The following is a 21884-nucleotide window of genomic DNA, read 5'->3' as shown; positions in this document are numbered from 1 at the left end:
AACAGGTACTTAAGTGTACTTGTACCTGCGGGGGGGGGGGGATGTTGTAATGACTCAATAATAATACTATTAATAACCAACATGGTGACAAGCAACAATAAATATTCAGGCAAGCATTAAATATATATTAATAATCTACTAACAACGGCAATGTAATGGTAAAACGTTTAAAACTATAGGCTATATTTTGTTTTACTAATGCCCTCTTGCGCTTTGGCGCGCTGCGCGTTATAAAAAGCTGCCGTTCTATTCCTTTTGGATCTTAACGGTTAAAAGCGTCCGTTTTATTCCGTTAGAGAGGCTCATTTCATTTCAACTGTTTCAACATTCAACAGCTGGTAACCTACCATGACGCAGGAGTTGGTTGGAAAGAAGGGCACCACTTCGCCTATTTGGAGTTTCTTTGGTTTTGAACCAGATGAGCGTGGGCTGCCAAAAGATTTAAATAAATGTGTCTGTAAGATTTGCGCAACTGTGGTCCGTGCCAAAGATGGACAGACAACAAATCTCCGCGATCACCTGCGTGTTCACCATCCTGAAGAATATGCAACGATCAACGTGTCCGTGCGCTCAGGGAAGGATCTCTGCATATGCGCTACCAGCACGCCTTCAGAGAGAGTTTTCAGCACCGCGGGTAGTGTGGTCATCCCAATCCGCAGCTTATTAAAGCCAGACAAGGTCAATATGTTGGTTTTTTTGGCCAGAAACATTGACATGTAAATCATTTGGAAATAATTAGGCTGCACTCGTGTCGGCCCTGTAAACCTTTTAAAGTTATTACAGTTTAGCGCGTTTTGGTAGGCTTACATGTAAGTCATGCTTTATGTTTGTTTGTTTTATTATTTTCTTGCTCTTAGCCTATATATTTTGTGATATCCGTGAAGTGCATGACGAATTATTTGAAAGCTTTTGCAGTAAAAAAGGTAAATGCCATTGTGTTTCTATTTGTTGTTCAACTTTTAATAAATGTGTTTATATCAACACCTTCGTGTCTATTCTATTTTGTAGCCATTGCACTGAAGTTAATGCTTTCGCTAAAGTTGAACGTCATATTTCTGTTGACAATGATCAAGTTTCCCTACGCAGGGGCAGGCTTAGTTTACGTGAATAACATGAAATGTTTGACGTGGGAAAAACGAAGAAAAGCTGTAACCTAGACCGGGGGGGGCATGGCATCACGATGGTTACCATCCATGGTGATGGTGGGTCAAAAATGACGATGGATGGCACAACCCTACAACAACCTTTCAGCAGAATTGCGACCCACACCTTTAAGGGCCTTGGAGACGCTGGCGCTGAATGACAAAGGTGTTCGGCAGAGAGTGGCCATTTCTGAGGGCACTGGAGTAGAAATGGCGCTATGACACTTGCTGTTTGATATTCAGCAGCCAGTGAGTGAGGACTCTGGGGGACTGTGTGTGTGTGTGAGAGCCCAACAAGCCCCAGCCAAAAGACTTCTGACAGCTCACCCGGCTCTGGCCAAGTTTCACACACACAAGCACACACACACACACACACACACACACACACACACACACACACACACACACACACACACACACACACACACACACACACACACACACACACACACACACACACACACACACACACACACACACACACACACACACACACACACACACACACACACACACACACACACACACACACACACACACACACACGTCCTACTGGCAAAACAATACGTCTTATATGAACTGAGACTTGTCCACCAAAACAGGGACTCAAGAGGATATTTGTGCATGTGTGTGTATTAGCACTTAAGTGTGTCTATGTGCGCACACACACACACACACACACACACACACACACACACACACTCGCTTGTAAAGTCGCAAGGCCGGAGTCCTGGGACAATGAAGTTTTCCCATCAGGCTACCAAAACATAAGAACACCTAGTCTGACTGGCTATCAGACATGAAGAGGAATACATTTGCTCTTTTGACTTGCTATCTGGAGGAAAAACTAAAGACCTCATAACCACTGACACGCGTGTGAAAACCAAAATTGACAGCCGTCAAAACGAGATAATGAGCATGGATTTATGCGAATATTTCATCTCTACTGGACACAAAAGAAGGGAGGAAGAAGAGCTAAGATAATTACGATGATAGTCTGTGCTTGTTAAATAAATGTTTTTTATTTATTTATTTAATTGCCTATCTACCTTTCCTTATAAAAACCTTTTCATTATGTATTTGGGCTAGTGTAATTCATTTCAGGCAACCTAAATCTGAAGAATGCCTGCCACTGGACAACCTCTGATTTAGAAATTTTGCGAGTCCTGCACGCACACATCAGTGTGCATATCAACTGAACCTGACACGTCTGCCTCGGCCAATCAACTCACAGTGGGTGAAAGTGACAAGCGTGAGTGTGTGTGTGTGTGTGTGTGTGTGTGAGAGAGTGTGTGTGTGTGTGTGTGAGAGTGTGTGTGTGTGTGTGTGTGAGAGTGTGTGTGTGTGAGAGAGTGTGTGTGCATGAGTGGGTGTGCGTGTGTGTTCACATGGCAGTTGGGCTGTCTGTGGCCGTTACGAGACGGACAAGCGTAAGATGACCCTCCCATCCAGCCATCACCCCCACTTCACCCCCCCCCCCCCCCCCTCTGTGAAAATCTGTTCCTCGTCCATCACTCTGGGCTCTACAAATCTATCAAGTGGTGCTGTAACACCCCCTCCACCCTCCAGCCCAGCCAAGTAGGAGGAAGGGGTTGCGCATGTGTGTTTTTTTTGGGTGGGGGGCGACAGATCTGGACGTGAGTGTGACACTACCTTATTTGGGTTGAAGAGATTGGAAAGAGGGGGAGAGTGACATGGAGAGACCCAGAGAGGTATGGAAATAAAGAGAGAGGGGGTGCCAGAGAAGAGATGATAGAGGCAGAGAGAGAGAGAGAGAGAGTTCAACACGAATCAGGAGGTGGGGGGAGGGGGAGAGAGAGAGAGAGAGAGAGAGAAAGAAAGTAAAAGAGAGCGAGAGAGACAGATAGACAGAGTGAGAGAGAGAGACAGACAGAGTGCGAGAGACAGACAGATTGAGAGAGAGAGAAAGAAAGAAAGTAAAAGAGAGAGAGAGAGACAGAGATAGAGAGAGACAGAGTGAGAGAGAGAGACAGAGTGCGAGAGAGAAAGAGAGAGTGAGAGTGAGAGAGAGAGAGAAAGACAGTGTGAGAGAGAGAGAGAGAGAGAGAGAGAGAAAGACAGTGTGAGTGAGAGTGCGAGAGACAGAGACGGGATGACAGGCAGGAACTGAACTAGTTAGAGTGGGATCCTGGAGCTGGGAAATTTCACCTGCTTGGAACGGGGAGGCTGATCCCTAGAAACATGACTATGGTTACAGCTGGCCGGGCTCGTCCGGCTCTAGCACCCTGCTGTGTGGGGCAGTGCCCAGTACTAACACACACCACCACACATCTCACTGACAGAAGAACTAGTTTAAGCATATATGCCTGACTGCATGTTCATAAGTCCAAAAACATACTGCGCTCACTAGTTTTTCATTAAGTATTCATCTTAACCAGCTTTTTCTCACACACACACACGACTGACAAACAACTACTTTCACCATTCTGTGCTTGCTAGATTTTCATTGAGTACTTCACTCCACCATCTTCTTCTAGAGGGCACTGACAGATCTCTATATAGGAGTCTCAACTAGTGCCGGCTTTTAACCACCAACTCTCTCACTAAAAAGTGTAGATTTTACGATAGAGTGTAGAACCATGAGCACATGGGCTTTCCATAAGGGGCAGTGAGGTAATAGTGCAGTGATTAGTGAGGGCATCTCCGGTTCCAGCAGACCCCCACCCCCCATAGGGGCATCTCTTTTGGCATGTCAGCAAAGGGAACGTGACACCCAAAGGAGTGGTCTGGTGGCCCATGGTGGCCTGGTGACGTCCACTGCACTCCCCTGACCCATGTGGCAGCGCAACGTGTGCTGGTCCCAGTGGGGTGGCCCGGTTCACCCCGCTTTGGCAACGTGCGCTGGTCTCAGTAGGGGTGCCCCGGTTCACCACGCTTTAGCTAACTCATGTTTGGGGGCCGCAGATATGAAAGACCCCCCCTCTCTTCCAACACCAGCCTGAAGAACGGGTGGCAACGTATTTGGAAATACTTTGGGAATTATGGGAAAACTTATCGAATGTCATTACCATACACTTCACAGCCGTAGACTAAATGCCAGTCTAATTTTTTGTTCTTAGAAAATTAAATAGAAAAAAAAACGCTTGGCATAAAAAGGATGTTTCCTCCCTCCGGGAGCTGTGGCTTCAAAAGAAGAAGATGGGACACAAAATGGCTGCTCTCGTGTTTGAAAGACACAGTGTTTTTATCAGTGCACAGCAAGTTGGATTTCTTGTTTAAATCCTCAGATCACTCACTAGTCCCAGGTGCTAAATCTGACCAGGGAAGAAGAAAGGTGTTGGTGTGTGTGTGTGTGTGTGTGTGTGTGTGTGCACGGCGATGTGTCAATGCAGGGTTACGGTTAACTGTAAAAAGGAAGGACAGTAAAAACAATGACAAGGTAAAGCTTCTAGAAGAAAAAGTTAATTTGACAGAACTCCAGGTAAAAGATAAAGAGTGTGTGTGAAAGTGTATGAGATGGGAGAAAGAGAGGCTAGGAAAATGATGGAAACCCTCCAAAGTAAGGTCCATTCATTTGACCAGGCATGGCATACACTGGGTGGAGAAGAGGGAAGCGCAAAGAGACAGCATGGCTGTGCTAGACCACGGTAATTAAGAAGGCAGGAATCTGTGTGTGTGTGTGTGTGTGTGTGTGTGCCTATGGAGCGGGTGTCGAGTGTTGAGTGTCAAGATTAGGATCACCTGTTGCTCACCCACACCTGCTCAGTCTCCTCAGCGCTTTAGGGCTTCACAACCAACAGACACACACACACACACACACACACACACACACACACACACACACACACAGACACACACGGCTATGATGACCATGTGCAAAAAGCCATGACCACCATTTACTCAAAGGACAACATAAGACTTCACTTCTAAATTCTCCTGTTGTATTCAGACTCCTTCTTACTGGCTTTCCGATTTGGGATTCGCCACCGTCATTGTCTGTATGACAATGATAACTCCCAGGGAATGACCTGCGGAAAACTGTGACTGTAACAAAGCTTCGGACTACAGACAGACAACCCTTCCCTATAACAACGCCCTCAGTTCCAGTAATGAGTATGACCTGTATTGTGGCTACACTGGTATTCTACATCTCAGAGAAATGTTTCATTTCTTAAGCATGTTTTGGCCAAAGGGCCTTGGGTATCTTTTGTGGAGCAGAGTAGAGGCAAGGCCAGGCCCAGCCATGTGACTAACACTTGCAACGTAATGTTAGTTCATCTGAATTGACCTGATTTTTTTGGGGCAAATATAGTCGATTATATGATTCCAAAAAAGTAACAACTGTATAGGGTTGCTGTACAACGACACTAAAGTTAAGTTGACATATGTTCGTTTGACTTCGTCACTAAGAGTACAGAACATAACAGAACTTTAATAGAACTGTCCCTCTGTCCAAAGCCATGCGTAGTAGATGGCAATCTGGCCTATTTATGGAGCAGACAAATATAATAAGACTATTGGTAATGGCTAACTTTACAGCTTTTCATGGCAGGACTATTTATATTATGAGTCAGATTACAAATGAATAACTGCCATGTAAACGGCATCAATGTTTAGCGCAAGCGGTCTTCATTAAACATGCTTGCTAGTTAGCTGGGATAGCTATCAATAAAGTAATTACAGGCCCAGCCCCTGCCATTAGGACGACAGCAACGTACGACCTATGTATTGACATCAATAAAATGTTCTTGCACTCTTACAAACCGTAAAAGCCCATGGCAAACATACCAGACAATGGGTAACCCTGACCTGTCGAGCATGAAAACAAGCTATCAACACAACAGCGACCTTATCGTTTGTCCAGGCCTTGTTGGCGAATGATGCGACTGAAATCTCTTGCTAGGTCCCAATTCAGAGACAAAGCATGCTATCCGACGGAGTCAAATAAACTTGAACTGTCGAAGTGGCAATGACAGTTCACTTAACTGAAAGATAATTTTTTTCTTTACCTTGTAGAAGGCCCCGTTCGAGCCTCGGACCTCCACCGCCAGCCCGTCCATAGTCGTCTTCGCGTCCCCACGACTATGTCTGTCTGTCGGCGCACCGATAAGGTGCGGGTCCGAAACCACCCCCAGCTTCGCTGGCTCGACGCCGTTCTCCGGCCGCTTGTGGATTTCCAGGGTGCCGGGTGGAAGGGAAAGGGGCAGAGGTGATGGGGGACCTGGGAGTGATGGTTCGCAGTATCAATGGTTAGCCACAGACCGTTTCCAGCGGCCAGGCTTACTCGTAACGCTAACGTTAGCTCGAACTGTTAAATAAAAAGAACGTGCACGCTAATAGCATGGAATACTGGCGCTGCTCGTGATCAGAAGTATCAAACGGAAGTGCTTGAGTCTCAAGGATGATTGTTTGCTAATGAGGATGGTAGCTATGCTAGCTATGAAAGAGGTGTTGGCTAACTGCTAGCTGGGTCGCTAATTAGCGATCTTCGACACCTTAATTCTCCCAGCTGCCGGTGTTGTAAATTGTGCTGTAGTCGAAGTATGTAAGTCGGCTTGGTGCTGAGTTAGGAGACTGGCGATTCTTTCTTGTTTTGAAATGGCTGAAAGCGTCAAAAGCCTCCTCCCAAACACCGTTTATGCTTTGCTAACGCCCGGCAACTCCTTTTACCCCTACCGCCCGTCCCCTCAAACGCACGCCGTCAGAGTGAAACAGAGAGGGTGTGAATGACCTCAAAGACCCCACCCCTCGAGGCGTTTTGATACGCCCAAAATCGCGTATGCGCTTTCTATTGGTCTTTTACCACGCCACTCTTTATAATCTGTTTTGTGATTGGTTCTGCTATTAAAGACTGGTCAACGAGGTTCCATTAACATCGCAACTCTTTTATTGACAACTCTTTTTTGGTTTAATTTCCCGTCGATTCTGCCTGACACTTCTGTACAGCACACCTCTCTTGCGTTTTGACTATGTCCTTTGCTGTATCTTTTAAATTGAGCAGCACCTCAAGGAGTGAAAGTTACTAAGTGGCTTTCAAAGAGTGTCATCATTTACCGATATGCGTACTCATATGCAGCCTATCCCATCCGTACATAGTATCCTAACGGCAAGATAATCAGAACAACTGTTTCACATTAAAGTTCGGTAAACATTTATCTATTTATCAATCCATTGACACCCCTACAAGTATCTGGAACTATGGTGCCACAAAAAATCCCTGGCTTTCCTCAAACTATGGATTGTAAGATTGCAAATATTTTACCAGTTTGGCTGATAAAACCATGGTGTGATTGATGGTGTTGTTGTGTCTTTCACAACAATGGGTACCTACTTAAGGGCCCCCACTTGACTAGCTGTGCGGAAAGGAGAATGTGTGTGTATGTGTGGGGAGTGGTGTGTGGGGTCAGGGTTAAAAGTTGGGGGATTAACATAAGTTCTATAGAGGCAGTAGAACTGTGTCAATGTGCATATCTTTCCATGGTTTAGCTATTAAACCCCTCTCTGTCATAGTTTTCATTAAAAGGTTAAAGTCTGCAAGATGTGATGCGAGTGAAATAACATTATCACAACCTCTTTTGCAAAACATGCCTTTGAAGAGAATGGGTTCTTATGCTTGTTGAATTATCTCAGGGTTCCTGTTAGGACCCCGTTCTTATGGGGGAGGGTGTGATGACCCTTCCTCTTTTGGGTGCTGGGCTGGCTGCTTGTGTTTGTCTGTGTTTGTGTTGCAGATGACCTGCAGGTGTGTTGGCTCGTCAGCTATGTCTATTAGGTTGACGCTTTAGTCATTGAGAACACCTGGGACTGGTGTTCCCTGTGACTACAAAAGCACCTTCCACAGGTGCCAAGGGAGGCTTGAGACAGAGATCCAGAGAGAGAGAGAGAACGGGGAAACCTTGCTCCCCATGCTCTGTTCGAAGCCATGCTCATCTGTTGAGTGGTTGCTAATAAATTAAAACGGTTTGGCTTTAATACTGTTTTGGCTTTTATTTGTCATGTCTGTGAGCCTGACGTGACAAATTGGGGGCTCAACCGGATTGAATTTGGATTGTTTGGTGGTGCGCGTTAGCTTGTCTTCGTTGTGGCTGGGCACATTTTAGAAAACTGCTGGACCAAAGGAAGGTAGGTTGATGTGCTGGTGTAACGGTGTTGGAGCTAAGGCTATTTTGTTCCCCTGTTAGGCACAGCAGCGTTACTCCTTTGAGTTTCGCTGGGTTTGTTTTTTTGTAGTGTTGGGGTGAAAGCGGCTAGAGCGTTTGTCTCGTGAGCATGGCCATGGTGATGGGGTGGTTGCCATTAACTGGTCGCTTCCTCATGCCAGCGGTATCTAGTGCATAAATACCCACCGCGAGTATCCTCATGAAGACCAGGGTTTCAGTTAGGTAGTTTTTTGTAAGGCAGCTAGAGGGGACGCTCTTGGTTGCCGTGTTCCAGCCAGCATGTTGACTACTGCGTTCTGTTGGTCTGGGGTTTTAAGAAAAAAATGTAACAAGAAAAAAAAGGGGGGAAGTGGGCATTGCAGGGCACCCTGCGTTGCCGGTGGAAGGAGTTCTCCACCTTGGTCAGTGGCAGTGACGGAGAGGGAAGAGCCTTACGTTTGTGACTCAGGCATACTAGTGTGTAAGGCAGTGTCTGTGCATCAGGCCTGCTGGGGTGTAAGAGTGTCTGTGTATCAGGCAAGTAAGGTAGTGTCTGTGCATCAGGCCTGCTGGTGTGTAAGCGTGTCTGTGCAACAGGCAAGTAAGGTAGTGTCTGTGTTTCAGGCCTGCTGGGGTGTAAGGTAATGTGCCTGAGTGGCTTGGTGTCATTTTAAACCTGTGTGTTATTAACCTCTACTCTTCCGTATGCAGCTAAAAGGAGCCTGAGTTTGAGGGAGAGTGTTGCTGCAGGTGGTATGTTTCGTTTAAAAATTGTTTGTATCTCGGGGTTCCTGTTAGGACCCCGTTCTTATGGGGGAGGGTGTGATGACCCTTCCTCTTTTGGGTGCTGGGCTGGCTGCTTGTGTTTGTCTGTGTTTGTGTTGCAGATGACCTGCAGGTGTGTTGGCTCGTCAGCTATGTCTATTAGGTTGGCTCTTTAGTCATTGAGAACACCTGGGACTGGTGTTCCCTGTGACTACAAAAGCACCTTCCACAGGTGCCAAGGGAGGCTTGAGACAGAGATCCAAAGAGAGAGAGCGAGAGACACCATAAATCCAAACTGTGATTATACACAGGTCATTTAAAATTAAATGTGAATCATTGTTATTGGGAAACATTAGGAAACGATTGTGAGCCCTATTTCCTAAGCCCTCAACTTCTTGCACTTTGCAGACTTTTTCACACTTAATTGACTTTTTTTCCCCAGCAAAAGGGTATAGGTCTACGGAGGTTACATTGAAGAACCCAAACATTCCCCCCAGAGTTACATTTTAAATTAACTCACCAACTTTTTTTTTCTTTCTAATTTACATTATCTAAATGTAAAATTTCTGTTTCCATATTTTAAAAAAGTGACTCAGTTTGACTTGAGGAGATGAGTCCACAAGACAGTACAGTTCAGTGAGCAGATCAGGATCTTGTACAGTTCAAGATCCTTTGGCATTATTTTATGAATGTCAAAACCTTACAAACACTTATTATAGAAATAACAGATGCAGCCTGTCTCATTCATGTTGACATACAAGGACTCATGGAGACAATTTGGCACTGAGTAGGTCAATAAACAAACATATGTCAGCTGTCCTGGGCAAACATCACAAATCCTTCCTGTTGTCTGAAATCATCAGAACTGGAGTTAAACTGCCATTCATCCAGTAGAGACCCTTCACATACTAACGGGCCTGGTCCTGCTCTCTGGTCTGGTCGTTGCTTTCTTTGTCTGTTTGGGGGAAATTATATTTTGACCTAGATTCTTAAATATTTCTGAAGCAGTAAGCGCAGTCATAACATGCCCAGTCAGTCCGATCTCAACAGTGACGTATAAAGCAATTTAGAACAGCGCTTGAGATTCCAGACCCTGTAATGCACATGTATGCCTAATAGGGGGCAGCAACGTGTTACATTTTAAATTGAAGATGCCTTAATTATGATTTGAAAACGAGAGGGAAAAATCAGAAAGAGACAATGTAAGGTTCTGTTTAGGCAGGAAATAGAGAACAATTATGTCATGAGATGCAATGTGACAATGTGAACCTATTGCATCGGAAGGATGCACTTTATTCCAGTCTTGTTCACCCAGGAGTTAAGGCACACATGAGTTATCTTTCAAGGAGACATACTCTTAAACACTCAATTTTTTTTGAAGTACAATGTCGTTCATGCATGAGAAAAGACCACATACAAGCATAACATATACAGATACTAATGAATTCGGTGTACAAACACACAACCTCCAAATATTACGGAGCCCTCTGGATTTACTGATGGATTAGACCACCCCCTAGCGGTTTTAATTCCAAGTAACAAATGCAGTCAAAACGTCCAGTATGCTATAGTAATCCCATAGTCGTCAATGCTGGTTAAAGGCTGGTCAAACGATTTGCAACAACTGGAACAATCTCCAATGGAACGTGGCCAGACCCTTTTTATTCATAAAGTTTGGGTGTGGTTAGCATACCAGGGTAAAGGTAACCAGCCGCCACATTGCTTTAATGAAACAAATACATTTACTAATCCTGTAATTTACACGTTTCCATGTGTGTTGACATTTTATTTGTAACACACTGGTGTGCATTCAATTATCTTACCCGAACGCCATGTAGACCATTTTCCCTTAGCCTACTAAGTTAGAATATGATTATCTAAACTATAACGCTTAGGTTATACGCTTATAGACCTAACCTTACTACAGTCATATTTTATTCAATTATCTTACCCGGGGAGAGTGGGGTGATTTGTGCCAGAGGGGAAGTTGTGCCACCCCCTATTTCTAGGGAACCATAGAAAAAATTGGTCAAGTGACCACACATTTTTGAAGAGTCAGCCATTTATCTTATCCTGCAAAAAAGAGAGCCTCTTTGCACATTTAAGTTTAAAAAAACCTTTTTTTTTGCGTTCCAAAGTACAATTTCTATGATCACGGTTTTTTGACTGTTGTGTCTAAACAGTTATAGACAAGTTTGAAAACATGTTGTCCAGTGATCTGTATAGAGAATTGCATTCAATTTGGTCTTCATTTGAAATTAATTTTGTTCTGAACATGTGTTCATGTAAATTACCTTTTAATAGAATTGACTCAACTCAATTTTGTTCTGATGTGTTCAGGAAGCCCTAGGCCTTGTTTAAAAAACCTTTGATGTGCTTATGTGGCGCAATATGCTTGTAGAAAATCTGCCTTTGATGTTGTAAAAAAAACCTTAAATAAACCTTAAATGAGTCATTTTGCATTTAATTGGTCTAGCTTTTATATAGCATCACAGTTTCTGAGATGCAAATGTACTGTTTTAGTTCAATGATCAATGGCACAATTTACCCCAATGTATTCTCTTTAATGGCACAATTCACCCCGCACAGGGGGCAAGTTGTGCCACCAGACCACTTTTTTCAGAAAGCTATATTTCAGATCCAAAGTGATTGTTCCCAAGGATGCACCACATCCTGAAATATGTACATATTTTAGTTGGAAGCATTACTGTCATGGCCTCGCTTAAAAGTCACTTTAAGTAAAAACTGGCACAACTCACCCCACTCTCCCCTATAGATATATTTCAAACAGAAGGTCGCGTTAGCTTTTTCTATAACCAATACGCGTTTGTGAAATGTACCAGATACGAGAACAAGAGAAAGGATGAAGAAGTTAGGCTTTTATTGTTTAGGTTACTACATATAAAAACATCTTATTTGCACCATGATGGACCGGTAGGCCGGGAAACTACTGCAAATATGCTGTAGGCAACGCTGACATTTCTGGTTTACTTCTCCAAAGCTACCGTTTGTCCTCTCCCTTCAATTTACCATGTGCACACATAACAGGCTATGAGGCAGCGATAGCCTTTCTTTGTTGATTCTTTAAATATAGTTTGAGAGTTTGTTTATCGTTTTAGTTACAAAACATACATTCTCTGAAGAGTCATGCTCTAGTTATACAATTTTGTGTGGACTGTGAACTAAAATAGCCTATTCATATAATTTGTAAAGGTTTGAGTTCACTTAAATTGGCAGGTACATATCACAGGCTGCAGGTGGCGCCCACGAGTTCTGTTGTAGACATCTGTGGGGTTACCAGTGTACCTTTGTGATGAAAAGGAAATATTCTTGTAGTTTACTTACTAATTCCTTTCTCACAGAAATCAAATTTTTAAGGAAATTATTCCCATCAGAAAGTGAAATAAAGACCCCCCCCCCACACACACACACATGCACACACACTCCCACAACAGTCCACCCCAGCAGTCTGCACTAGCACAGCTGCAGAGTAAGTGCATTAGAAGTTTGTTTAGTGCAGCCTGCCCACGTGTAGAATAAAATGCCAGGAATGAAGTCTCTGCGTCTCAGTCGTAATGACTCAGCTTGATAGAATCAGTGACCAGAATCACTGATAACGCTGGTTTGTTCCAAAAGGCCCCAGTTGCCGTCATTAGCAAATTACAGGCAGTTCTTTCGCACCGCACGTTCCACAGATAAGCAAGTGCACATAGGAGACCCGATCTGTCTCTCATCTCATCTCATCTCTCGCCCTACTACACGCTGTTGCTCTGGTCCAGCTGTCTGCCGGGTCCACCGGCGCCGCCGCCGCCGCCGCCGACCTTCATCTTCACCTTGGGCACGACCTGGAGCCCTTTCCCGTGGTTCTGGTTCCCCTTGCTCAGACAGGGCATGGACCTGCGGAGCTCCAGGCGGGCGTTTTGACACAGGAAGATGTAAAAGAGCGGATCCAGGAGGGTGTTGAGACTGGTGAGGCCGTAGCAGATGCGGTAGCCCAGGTAGAGAGAGCGCTCGAGGTCGCACGGGTCCTCCGACAGCAGCAGTGCCACGAAGCGGTAACCCCCCACCAGGTGGTACGGCCCGAAGACCACGATGAAGATGACAGTGATGACGACGAGGGTCCCCACGATTCGGCGCCGCTCGTGTTCGGAGACAGACGGGGAGTTGCGCAGGGTGACCCCGATCCTGGCAGAGGTGAATCTGCAAGAGGCAGACGATGAGATAATACAGAGCAGCTTAGTGCCAGATCAGAGCCAGATCAGGGCCAGATCAGGGCCAGATCAGGGCCACAGCCACTGCAGAGGGCATGGCTGTCTGTGGAGACTATGAGACAAATATGTACCTTCATTGCTGAGGAATGCACTATCTAATGCAAAGATCTTAGGTGAGACGTGCGTAGTCTCCAAGTTGCACGTAACTGTTTTGGTATTATAGCTGGAGGTGTTGGTTGGCTGTGGTTGAACTTCTGATCCCTCTCACATGCAAATTCACACACACACACACACACACACACACTGCTGCAGACAAGCACACACACTCTCTGCCTCTGAGTTCAACTGTAGTTTGTGTAAACCATGATTGAGTGTCTTCTTCTTTTTTCAAATTGCAGACATATTTGACAGTCCCAGTTAAAATACAGTCTTATTGTACACAGGTTCATAGCTAGGACACTCTTAAAAAATCTTTTAACATCTCTACCCTAAGATTATGGAGGCCTCTGTTTTTTAAACCCCAATCAATTTTTTGTTTTGAAATCAGTGCAACATGTTAACATTGTTAGCATTCAGACATTCATGCACACACACACACACACACCCACACACACACAAACACACACACACACACACACACACACACACACACATTCTATCATCCTCTCACCCCAGAATGCAGCAGGGCAGCAGAAACCCCAGGGTCACCGTGGCGATCTTGAACCCAGCATATCTGGGGCTGACGGGGTACTGCTCCAAACACAGGCCCCTCTCAGGCTCAAACACGGACGGGTACAGCCCGTTCAGACAGAACAGGAACGTCAGGGTCCACACCACCACCCCCGACAGCGCCGCCACCCGGACCTTCCGGAACCGCCTGCTGCTGAGTGGGTACACGATGGCCAGGCAGCGGTCCAGTGCGATGAGACACAGGAACACCACGCTGGCGTAGACGTTGACGTAAAACACGTAGCCCACCAGCTGACACGCGGCCAAGCCGTACACCCAGCGGTGGCCCCTCTGCAGGTAGAGGATCCACAGCGGCAGCGTGAGCAGCTGCAGCAGGTCCGACAGCAACAGGTTGAGGATGTACACCAGCTGGCAGCCACCCCCGCCAGGGCGGCCCAGTTGGTACAGTCCCCACAGGGAGAGCAGGTTGGCAGGCAGGCCCAGGGAGAAGGCCAGGCTGTAGATGTAGGTCAAACCATCACGGTCGGTTTCCAGGGGGATGAGGCAAGTCCCGTTGGTCAAATCTGGCAAATGGACAAAACAAGTAGCTGGTGTCACAGTGGTGCCACGGCATACTCCATGATGTTTCATGACCTGTCAGTGTCAGTGGGAACATTTTAAACTGCCAAGAAAATGTTGCCAAAACCCAAAGAATAAATCTAGTCTTCTAATGAGTATGGTACAAGAAGCTAATAATGTACAGAGTATAGACACATTCAAAGGTTCCTATGGGTGTGGGAGAATCTTACTTAGCAACATGTTTGATCTGAAGGGGGTTTTCCCATGTCACCAGAAACCTTTTCTCAGGAGCTGGTGAGGTCTCTCTAAGCCCTTAACCGTCACTACACTTCCAGAATCTACAGGGAGAAAGACAGAAATTAAACGGCATTCTGTGATTAATATGCATTCATTTATATTAACATCTATATTTTAGGTACATAGAGTAGCACGTTACAAGTATCAACATTACCAACTAATAACCAGTGTCAACATTGTCAACCAACATAAACCTATCCCTGAGCATGGAAGCATGTTCTTGGAGACGAAATACATTGTACTAATACATTTACTTAATTAACTCACTCAAAGTCATAGTACTTCAACTTCTTAAGATAAACAGAAGCCTGGAAATCATCCATATATGCACACACAACATATGCTGAACAAATAAACAACAGGTACTAGCATAAACAAATTACTTTTGAGGGAATTTTCTGGAAATTTTCCGCACTTACTCCAGCTCTCCCATGGATGAAGGATCCAGCTCAGAATAGCTCATAGCCAGTATGTGTGTGAGAGTGAGTGTGTGTGTATGTGTGTGTGTGTGTGTGTGGAGCGAAGCGCTGCAGACCTGTGAATAGCTTGGAGGGAACACGGTGGCCTGAAACAGGGTTCTGGGGCTTGTCTGGCGTTTTGATCGTTTTCCGCCACAGGAAGTCGTCCTCTCCTGCTCCCTTTGAGTCACTTCCTGAGGCAGAGAGAACGCCTTTATCCCCTCCGAACAAACAGAGCCCTGACCTTCGGGTCCACAGCCCATTATGTGGGAGAGTGACACGGTGGACGGTGCAATAGACACACACATGTGCGCCCATTAATCTATAGCAGGGTTATAGTTTTGAATTTTTGGAATTCGTTTTTTGTTTTGATTTAGTCTTTCAGATTGCCTTTTGATTTCAGTTCAGTTTTAGTTCGTTTTAAGAGTGTATTAGTAGTTTTCGTTTGTTATTTCTTTAGTTTTAGTGTTAGTTTTGGTTTTTCAGGTATTATAAAGAAAGCCTCGATTTATAGAAGTTGAAAAGGTAGGATGAAAGGATGTATGAAATGCATCAAATTTGATTTATTATTTATTTTGTTCATCCTAGGTCATTTGTCTGTCTCTCCCTCACTCACTCACATGCACACACACATGCACAAGAAACACACAAGGCACACACACACACACACACACACACACACACACACACACACACACACACACACACACACACACACACACACACACACACACAGGACACACACACACTCACTCATACAACCACACAAACAGTACATTAATATACACACATATCCAAAAACATGCAAACACACTCGTATGCACTTGCAGCCGCACACACACACACTTGGCATTCGACCTTGACCATAGCCATGTTTGGGTTTGTCCTTTTTACAACTCCCTTTGAGACAATAGTGTTTTTAAACCGCGCCAGCGGACACATTGCAGAGCCTCGTCAGTTCCAGGCCTTCGTGTTCTGCTCAGATAAGTCGCCGAAACCTGAATCATTTCAACCCTGCTCTGACCTGGATGACCTCTTGTTGCCACGCAGCTAACCTCTCAGATGCTAATGAGGCCTAACGACATGCTGCCAGTCTTGAAAGCTGATATTTGGTTAGACTATCCTTATCTTTATGTGTCTGTGTGTGTGTGTATGTGTGTGATTGTGTGTGATTGTGTGTGTGTGTGTGTGTGTGTGTGTGTGTGTGTGTGTGTGTGTGTGTGTGTGTCTATGTGTGGGCGCATTTTTGTGTGTCCACTCATCAGTGTGTGTGTGTGTGTGTGTGTGTGTGTTTATGTATATGTACAGTGGTAAAATGTTCACGTGTACAATGCTCCAGCCACCCTGATAGCCAGGGGACATTTCAGACAACAGTCAGTGAGATACGCATCTTAGTGATAACAGAACGTATTCAGAAACCTAGATTAAGCCTGGATGAGAGCAGCCATTGCAAACAAGAAGAACAGGTTTTTCATTTGTTTATTCATATCGATTAAATACAAAAAATAAACCATCCTGCTTTGAATCTAGAAACTAGACATGCCTGTCTCGTCCTTATTGGGAGGCCTTCAGTCACCCAAAACGAGACGAAAACATGTAGAAGAACAAGTTCCTGAAAGCCAAATTGTTAATGGATAACAATATATAAACAGAGACAATAGCGCTTAGCAACAGCAGCGTAAATTGTAAGCGGACAAACTTGGAACATCAACTAAAGGTAATATTAAACTCTTCAATAGATCATTGAGAGACCTATGCTAGGGTTTCTTTATTTTATCAAACACAAAATCAACTACTCAAGACTCCTTCATACAAGCCAGTGAAGACATTTACATTTATTCATTTAGCAGACTCTTTTATCCAAAGCGAATTACAAGGATGTATACATTTTTTTTTTACATTTACACTGATGGCACACTGCACATCAGGAGCAATTAGGGGTTGAGTGTCTTGCCCAAGGACACTACGACAGGGAATTAAACTAGCAACCTTTTGATTACTAAACGCCTTTCTCTACCTCCTGTACCACTGTCGCCAGACATAACTGGGGCGTGGTGGTGCAGTGGTTAAACCGAGGTCGTTTGCCGAATGACGCAGGTTGTCTGGATGTCGCTTTGGATAAAAGCGGACGCTAAATACCAGTTCTTGTCCCTCCTTCACATCACTGGGTCTGCATCCCTCCTCCTGCAACCTCCAGTTGTTTACGTAACTATACATTGGCACAACATATACATACATCATAATCATTTCCGTGGGTGTCATTTTTAAACTAAAATGTTAAAATATGCTCAAAATGTACTCCTGTCAATTAGTGGCAAGCGGATATAGAACTCTGTCAAGTGAGAAACCCAGGGATTATGACGTCATCATAAGCACGACCACCTTCGCTGTCTGAGGGTGCGGGTTCAAGTCCAGTGTGGGAGCGAGAGTATTGTGCACACATTATTGATTATAAAATCGCCTCGCAAGTAAGACACCAGAAACCTGTTTAAGTGTATGGATGACGGACAAACATTTAGTTCTGTGCCATTAATATTAGTTTATTTCAGCAATAAAATCTCCATAAACCATCCTACTTTTTATAATCCAGTGGAAATTATTATTTCATGAAGTATAATGTAAGCTACGCTAGACATGAACTAGTGGATGCAGATAATCCTGACCAGTGAGTTATCCCATCACACAAATCTGACCAGCAACACTTTCTTTTCACTACGCATGATTAACTGAACCAAAACTGCTATGGCAATACTTAGAAACTGGGTTTCTCTGTTCTACACAATTGAAAACCAAGACGTGTTTCTGACATTCGATAGAAAAGCATGTATTTTAGACACACTGGCATAAAGATCATGTCATTCGACTGGGGGTCATTAAAGGATAGGCTGATTTGGGTGACAAAATTGGTGATTGCAAAATGTTTTAGTGACATGTCCCCATCGTTTTTCCCCCCAACTGGCAAAGCGTTTCTTTTGCGTCTTTACACCAGGTTGTATCACATGTCTTGGAAGGCACTGAAATCTGCTCTTGTCTATTTTATCACCATTTTACTTTATGTTTTTCTTTTTTTGAAACCTCTCCTCTCCTCTACTCCACTTTACTCTTCTTTAAAATGGCACGCCCCAGGAGCCTGCAGGCAATAACAGGAACAACCACAGAGAGACAAGCCAGAACCAGGAGAAGCAGAACCACGTCTACGCTGTGGTAGGTGTACCAGGGCATGTCCCAGGACTCAGGGCGCAGGTGGGCCGCCCCCTTGTTCCGCATGACGTACTCGATCCAGAAGGTGGCGGTGTCGAGCGGGGAGACGAGGCGGTCCTTGTGGAGGCGGGAGAGCTTCTGCATCGTCTCCCTGTAGGACGAGTTCTTTATGACGTCCTCAAGCGCCTCCTTGAAGGAGGCGGTGGTGAGAGTGGCGGCTTCCACCACGCGGGCACCACCTCGCACCTGGAGCCGAAGGAGGTTGTCGTACTGGTCAAACAGCAGGGGCAGGCCCACGACAGGGACTCCGTGGTATATAGCCTCATACATGCCATTGGTCCCTCCATGGGCCACGAAGGCTCGGGTTTTGGGGTGACCCAGGAGGTCGTTCTGGGGGAACCAGTTCACCAGCAGGGTGTTGCTGCCTAGATTTGATGGGCGCTCGCCAATGTACCTCCATACAACCTTTTGCGGGAGCTTGGCAAAGGCCATGGCAATGGCCTCAGATATATCTCTCGGCAGACTGGCTATCATTGCACCCAGGGACATCACAATGACGCCGTGGTCACCGGAACTTTGCACAAAGGCCTCCAGGTCATCAGGGAGAGGCTTCGAAAGCCGACACTGGAAGCCGCCGATGTACACCACGTTGGGCATGGTCGGACGGGGAAAGTCGAAGATGAAATCCACCCGCATGAGCCAGATGTCGGCCCGACGTTGCATGGAGAGAAGGTCGGCGCCCGGCGGGAAGTGGCGCTTGATCAGCGGACTGTAGACGGGCACGATGAAGCAGTGTTCCTGGATCATGCTGCTCACGTAGCGCATCAGGTTCCTCGTCCGCTCCCAAAGGCCCATGCGGTCGGGGAGGAAGGAGTTGTACATGGGCACAAAGGACGGCGGCGACGGGGCGATGGCCATGTGGGCGTCCCCGGTGTTCAACCAGCGAACGTTGTAGACCAGCGGCAGCTCCAGGTAGTTAGCCAGGAGCACGCCGGCGGGGAACGCCGGGTCGGTGAGCACCAGGTCGAAGCGTTCCTCGCGCAGCCTGCCGGTGAGCTCGGCGTCGTCGAGGATGGCGGAGATCATCTGGAGGGCGCTGGCGTGGAACAGCTGCAGCGTGTGCACGATGTCGCTCTGCTGCTCGAAGAAGTAGCGCAGCGACGACATCCTCTGCAGCTGCAGCGACCTCTGCAGCAGCGCGTCGAACATCTCCGCGCTGAAGCCCTCCGTCGGCGGGGGGTCGACGCTGACGGACGTGTACAGGGCCGGGTTTTCTTTGATGTACCAGCTCCTGACGGAGTGCACGACGGTCAGGGCGTGGCCGCGGGAACCGAGCTCTCGGAGGATCACCTGCATGTTCACCCAGTGGCTGCCGTCCTCAGGGAACACCAGGATTTTCCCAGCATGCACCCCACCCGCGCCGCCGCCGCCGAGGAGCAGAGCGCAGAGGAGAGGCAGCAACACTTTTCCGGGCGCACCCATCGCAGAAGCACTCTGAGAGAGAGAGAGAGAGAGAGAGAGAGAGAGAGAGAGAGAGAGAGAGAGAGAGAGAAGCACAAACACGGAGCGACCAACAATAAGATTGTTTTCGCGAAACACACAAAGTTCAACATAAAGCATTCCCAAGCCATACGTGTAGATATATGCACAATACCGATTGTTCAGTGTTCTTATACATACCAAAATAGGATTTAAACAAAGAATGGAGAAACTATAGGGAGATAAGAGCAGATTTTGTGAAGAAGAAGTGAACTCTGTCCTCAACGCAGCGCAATGCAAGAGTGCATTTTCGAGGCCGGACGCCTGTATGTCACTGGCTACTTGCCAAAGCATTACATAAAACCACACAGCAGACCTCCACTGTCGGCCATATCTATCCCGCACAGGCTGCGGAAGCCAGTTCTAGAAGGAATGTATTGAAAAAGCAAAGCAAGAGGAGTCCTCTGTGCACAGGTTGTTTAAGGTTAACTTGGCCGAGTGCAGAGAGGCAGACCCTTTTTATTGTCTATGGTTTAACACGTGGCTGCCGGTTTTACCTGTGAATCATTAAAAAGATGGCTGTTACTGTTTAGATTTTGCCCCAGTTTCCTAACATTAGTTTTCTTCCACCTAATTAGAATGTAAGAATATAAATACATATATATACTGTATATATTTGTGAAAAAGTGAATTGTAATTGTGGCTCAACTGGTATAGCAATTTGTCGAGCAAGGTACTAACAACACCAGTCGCGGTTCTAGCTTGTATGACACCCTGGGTGAACCACCCCCCCTCCCCCGCCCCAGGGTTCTGCCAGCCAAAGGCAATAACAAAATAAATAGAAAAGGACATAAATGTAATGATAACATGTCAACAGCTGGCCAGTGATATGCCCTCATTGATATTGCTCTGCCAGCCGAGGGCACTGGGGTGTTACTTCACAGGTCACAGGCTGTGGTGCTCTCTGTCCCTTGTGGTGTTCTCTGCCCCTTGTGGTGCTCTCTATCCCTTGTGGTGTTCTCTGACCCTTGTGGTGTTCTCTGACCCTTGTGGTGTTCTCTGCCCCTTGTGGTGTTCTCTGACCCTTGTGGTGTTCTCTGCCCCCTGTGGTGTTCTCTGCCCCTTGTGGTGTTCTATGCCGCTTGTGGTGTTCTTTGACCCTTGTGGTGTTCTCTGCCTCTTGTGGTGTTCTCTGCCCCAGTTCCCTAAGTAAACGCTGTTGTACAGGCCCCATCACGGCCCTCTCTGCTTCTCTCTGGTCAATAAAATACAAGGATTAGCTGATTAAGGACAATGCTTTGGTGAAAATATCAGAAAAAATTAATATGATTTGCTTGTTTGGCTGAAGGCATTTCAATTCTGGTTGACAAAAAACATGGTTGAAGTGTTTTATTTATAATATTTTCGTCTTCACATTCTTAGACATCTGGTTAAAATGAACTTCCGAATGCTTTCTTTACAGACCAATAATAGGATGTTAGTCTCAGCTGAGCAAACTGTTAATTCCAGTTTGGAGGTCAAAGGAAGTCTGTGTTTTCAAGATAACAAAGTGAGATAGCTTTGATGGCGAAGTCGATGTCTATATGAGTTTAAACCAGTTCTGTGCTTGACCAGAGAAAAGAGGGACAGTCTTGCGTATAAGGATCAAGGTGCCTGCAGAGGGTTACATTCACCATAGATGACAAGATTTATGGCCTGTCGGAATCAATAGAGCTAACGAACAAAAGTATTCGGATTCAGACGCATCTCTACGACACATGAGTGTACTGCAAAGGATCTGTGTTAAAAGCACGCCAAATGTAAGGATTAGAAAAGGCAGTCGAAATAGAGTAGAGCCTGTCTGTCTCACATTAAACAGATTCATATTGGAGAAGGGCCACTCCGGTCAGACAGAGAACACAGGAACACACACACACACACACACACACACACATTCAGATAGACAGAAATAAGATTTACAGGAATGGGAGGGAAAACTCCAGC

General features: G+C 45.8%; 3 protein-coding genes across 4 annotated transcripts in view; all 3 read right to left on the bottom strand.

Annotated features, from left to right (window-relative positions):
* The window catches only part of fxr2 (FMR1 autosomal homolog 2), a 38141-nt gene extending 31331 nt beyond the window's left edge, over positions 1-6810 (bottom strand). The window contains exon 1 of the mRNA XM_080859905.1: positions 6113-6810. Coding sequence (XP_080716031.1) covers positions 6113-6163 — 51 coding nt within the window. The 5' untranslated portion in view covers positions 6164-6810. The remainder of the gene's footprint in view (positions 1-6112) is intronic.
* Positions 6811-12042: 5232 nt separating this feature from the next.
* Positions 12043-15315, bottom strand: LOC308382112 (putative G-protein coupled receptor 132). 2 transcript variants are annotated; one of them, XM_080859804.1, is made up of 4 exons: positions 15183-15315; positions 14697-14804; positions 13889-14471; positions 12043-13207 (listed from the first exon to the last, which is right to left on the bottom strand). In XM_080859804.1, exons 2-4 carry the CDS (start codon positions 14704-14706, stop codon positions 12763-12765), a joined length of 1038 nt encoding a protein of 345 aa, XP_080715930.1. In that variant the 5' UTR covers positions 14707-14804; positions 15183-15315; the 3' UTR covers positions 12043-12762. The 2 variants fall into 2 exon arrangements, with proteins under 2 accessions (XP_080715930.1, XP_080715931.1); XM_080859805.1 differs by lacking the exon at positions 15183-15315 and adding an exon at positions 15147-15174.
* Positions 15316-18051: 2736 nt separating this feature from the next.
* LOC308382324 (UDP-glucuronosyltransferase 1A1-like) lies at positions 18052-19904 on the bottom strand (the record flags this gene model as incomplete). The annotated part of the gene is made up of 1 exon (XM_080860041.1): positions 18052-19904. The coding sequence occupies one exon, from the start codon at positions 19902-19904 to the stop codon at positions 18309-18311; it is 1596 nt and encodes a 531-aa protein (XP_080716167.1). The 3' UTR covers positions 18052-18308.
* Between the last annotated feature and the right edge of the window lie 1980 nt (positions 19905-21884).

This window comes from Sprattus sprattus (assembly GCF_963457725.1).
Source record: "Sprattus sprattus genome assembly, chromosome: 21".
Taxonomy (NCBI): Eukaryota; Metazoa; Chordata; class Actinopteri; order Clupeiformes; family Clupeidae; genus Sprattus; species Sprattus sprattus.
The sequence above is the reverse complement of the archived record's forward strand: the minus strand, read 5'-3'. Positions and strand labels throughout refer to the sequence as shown.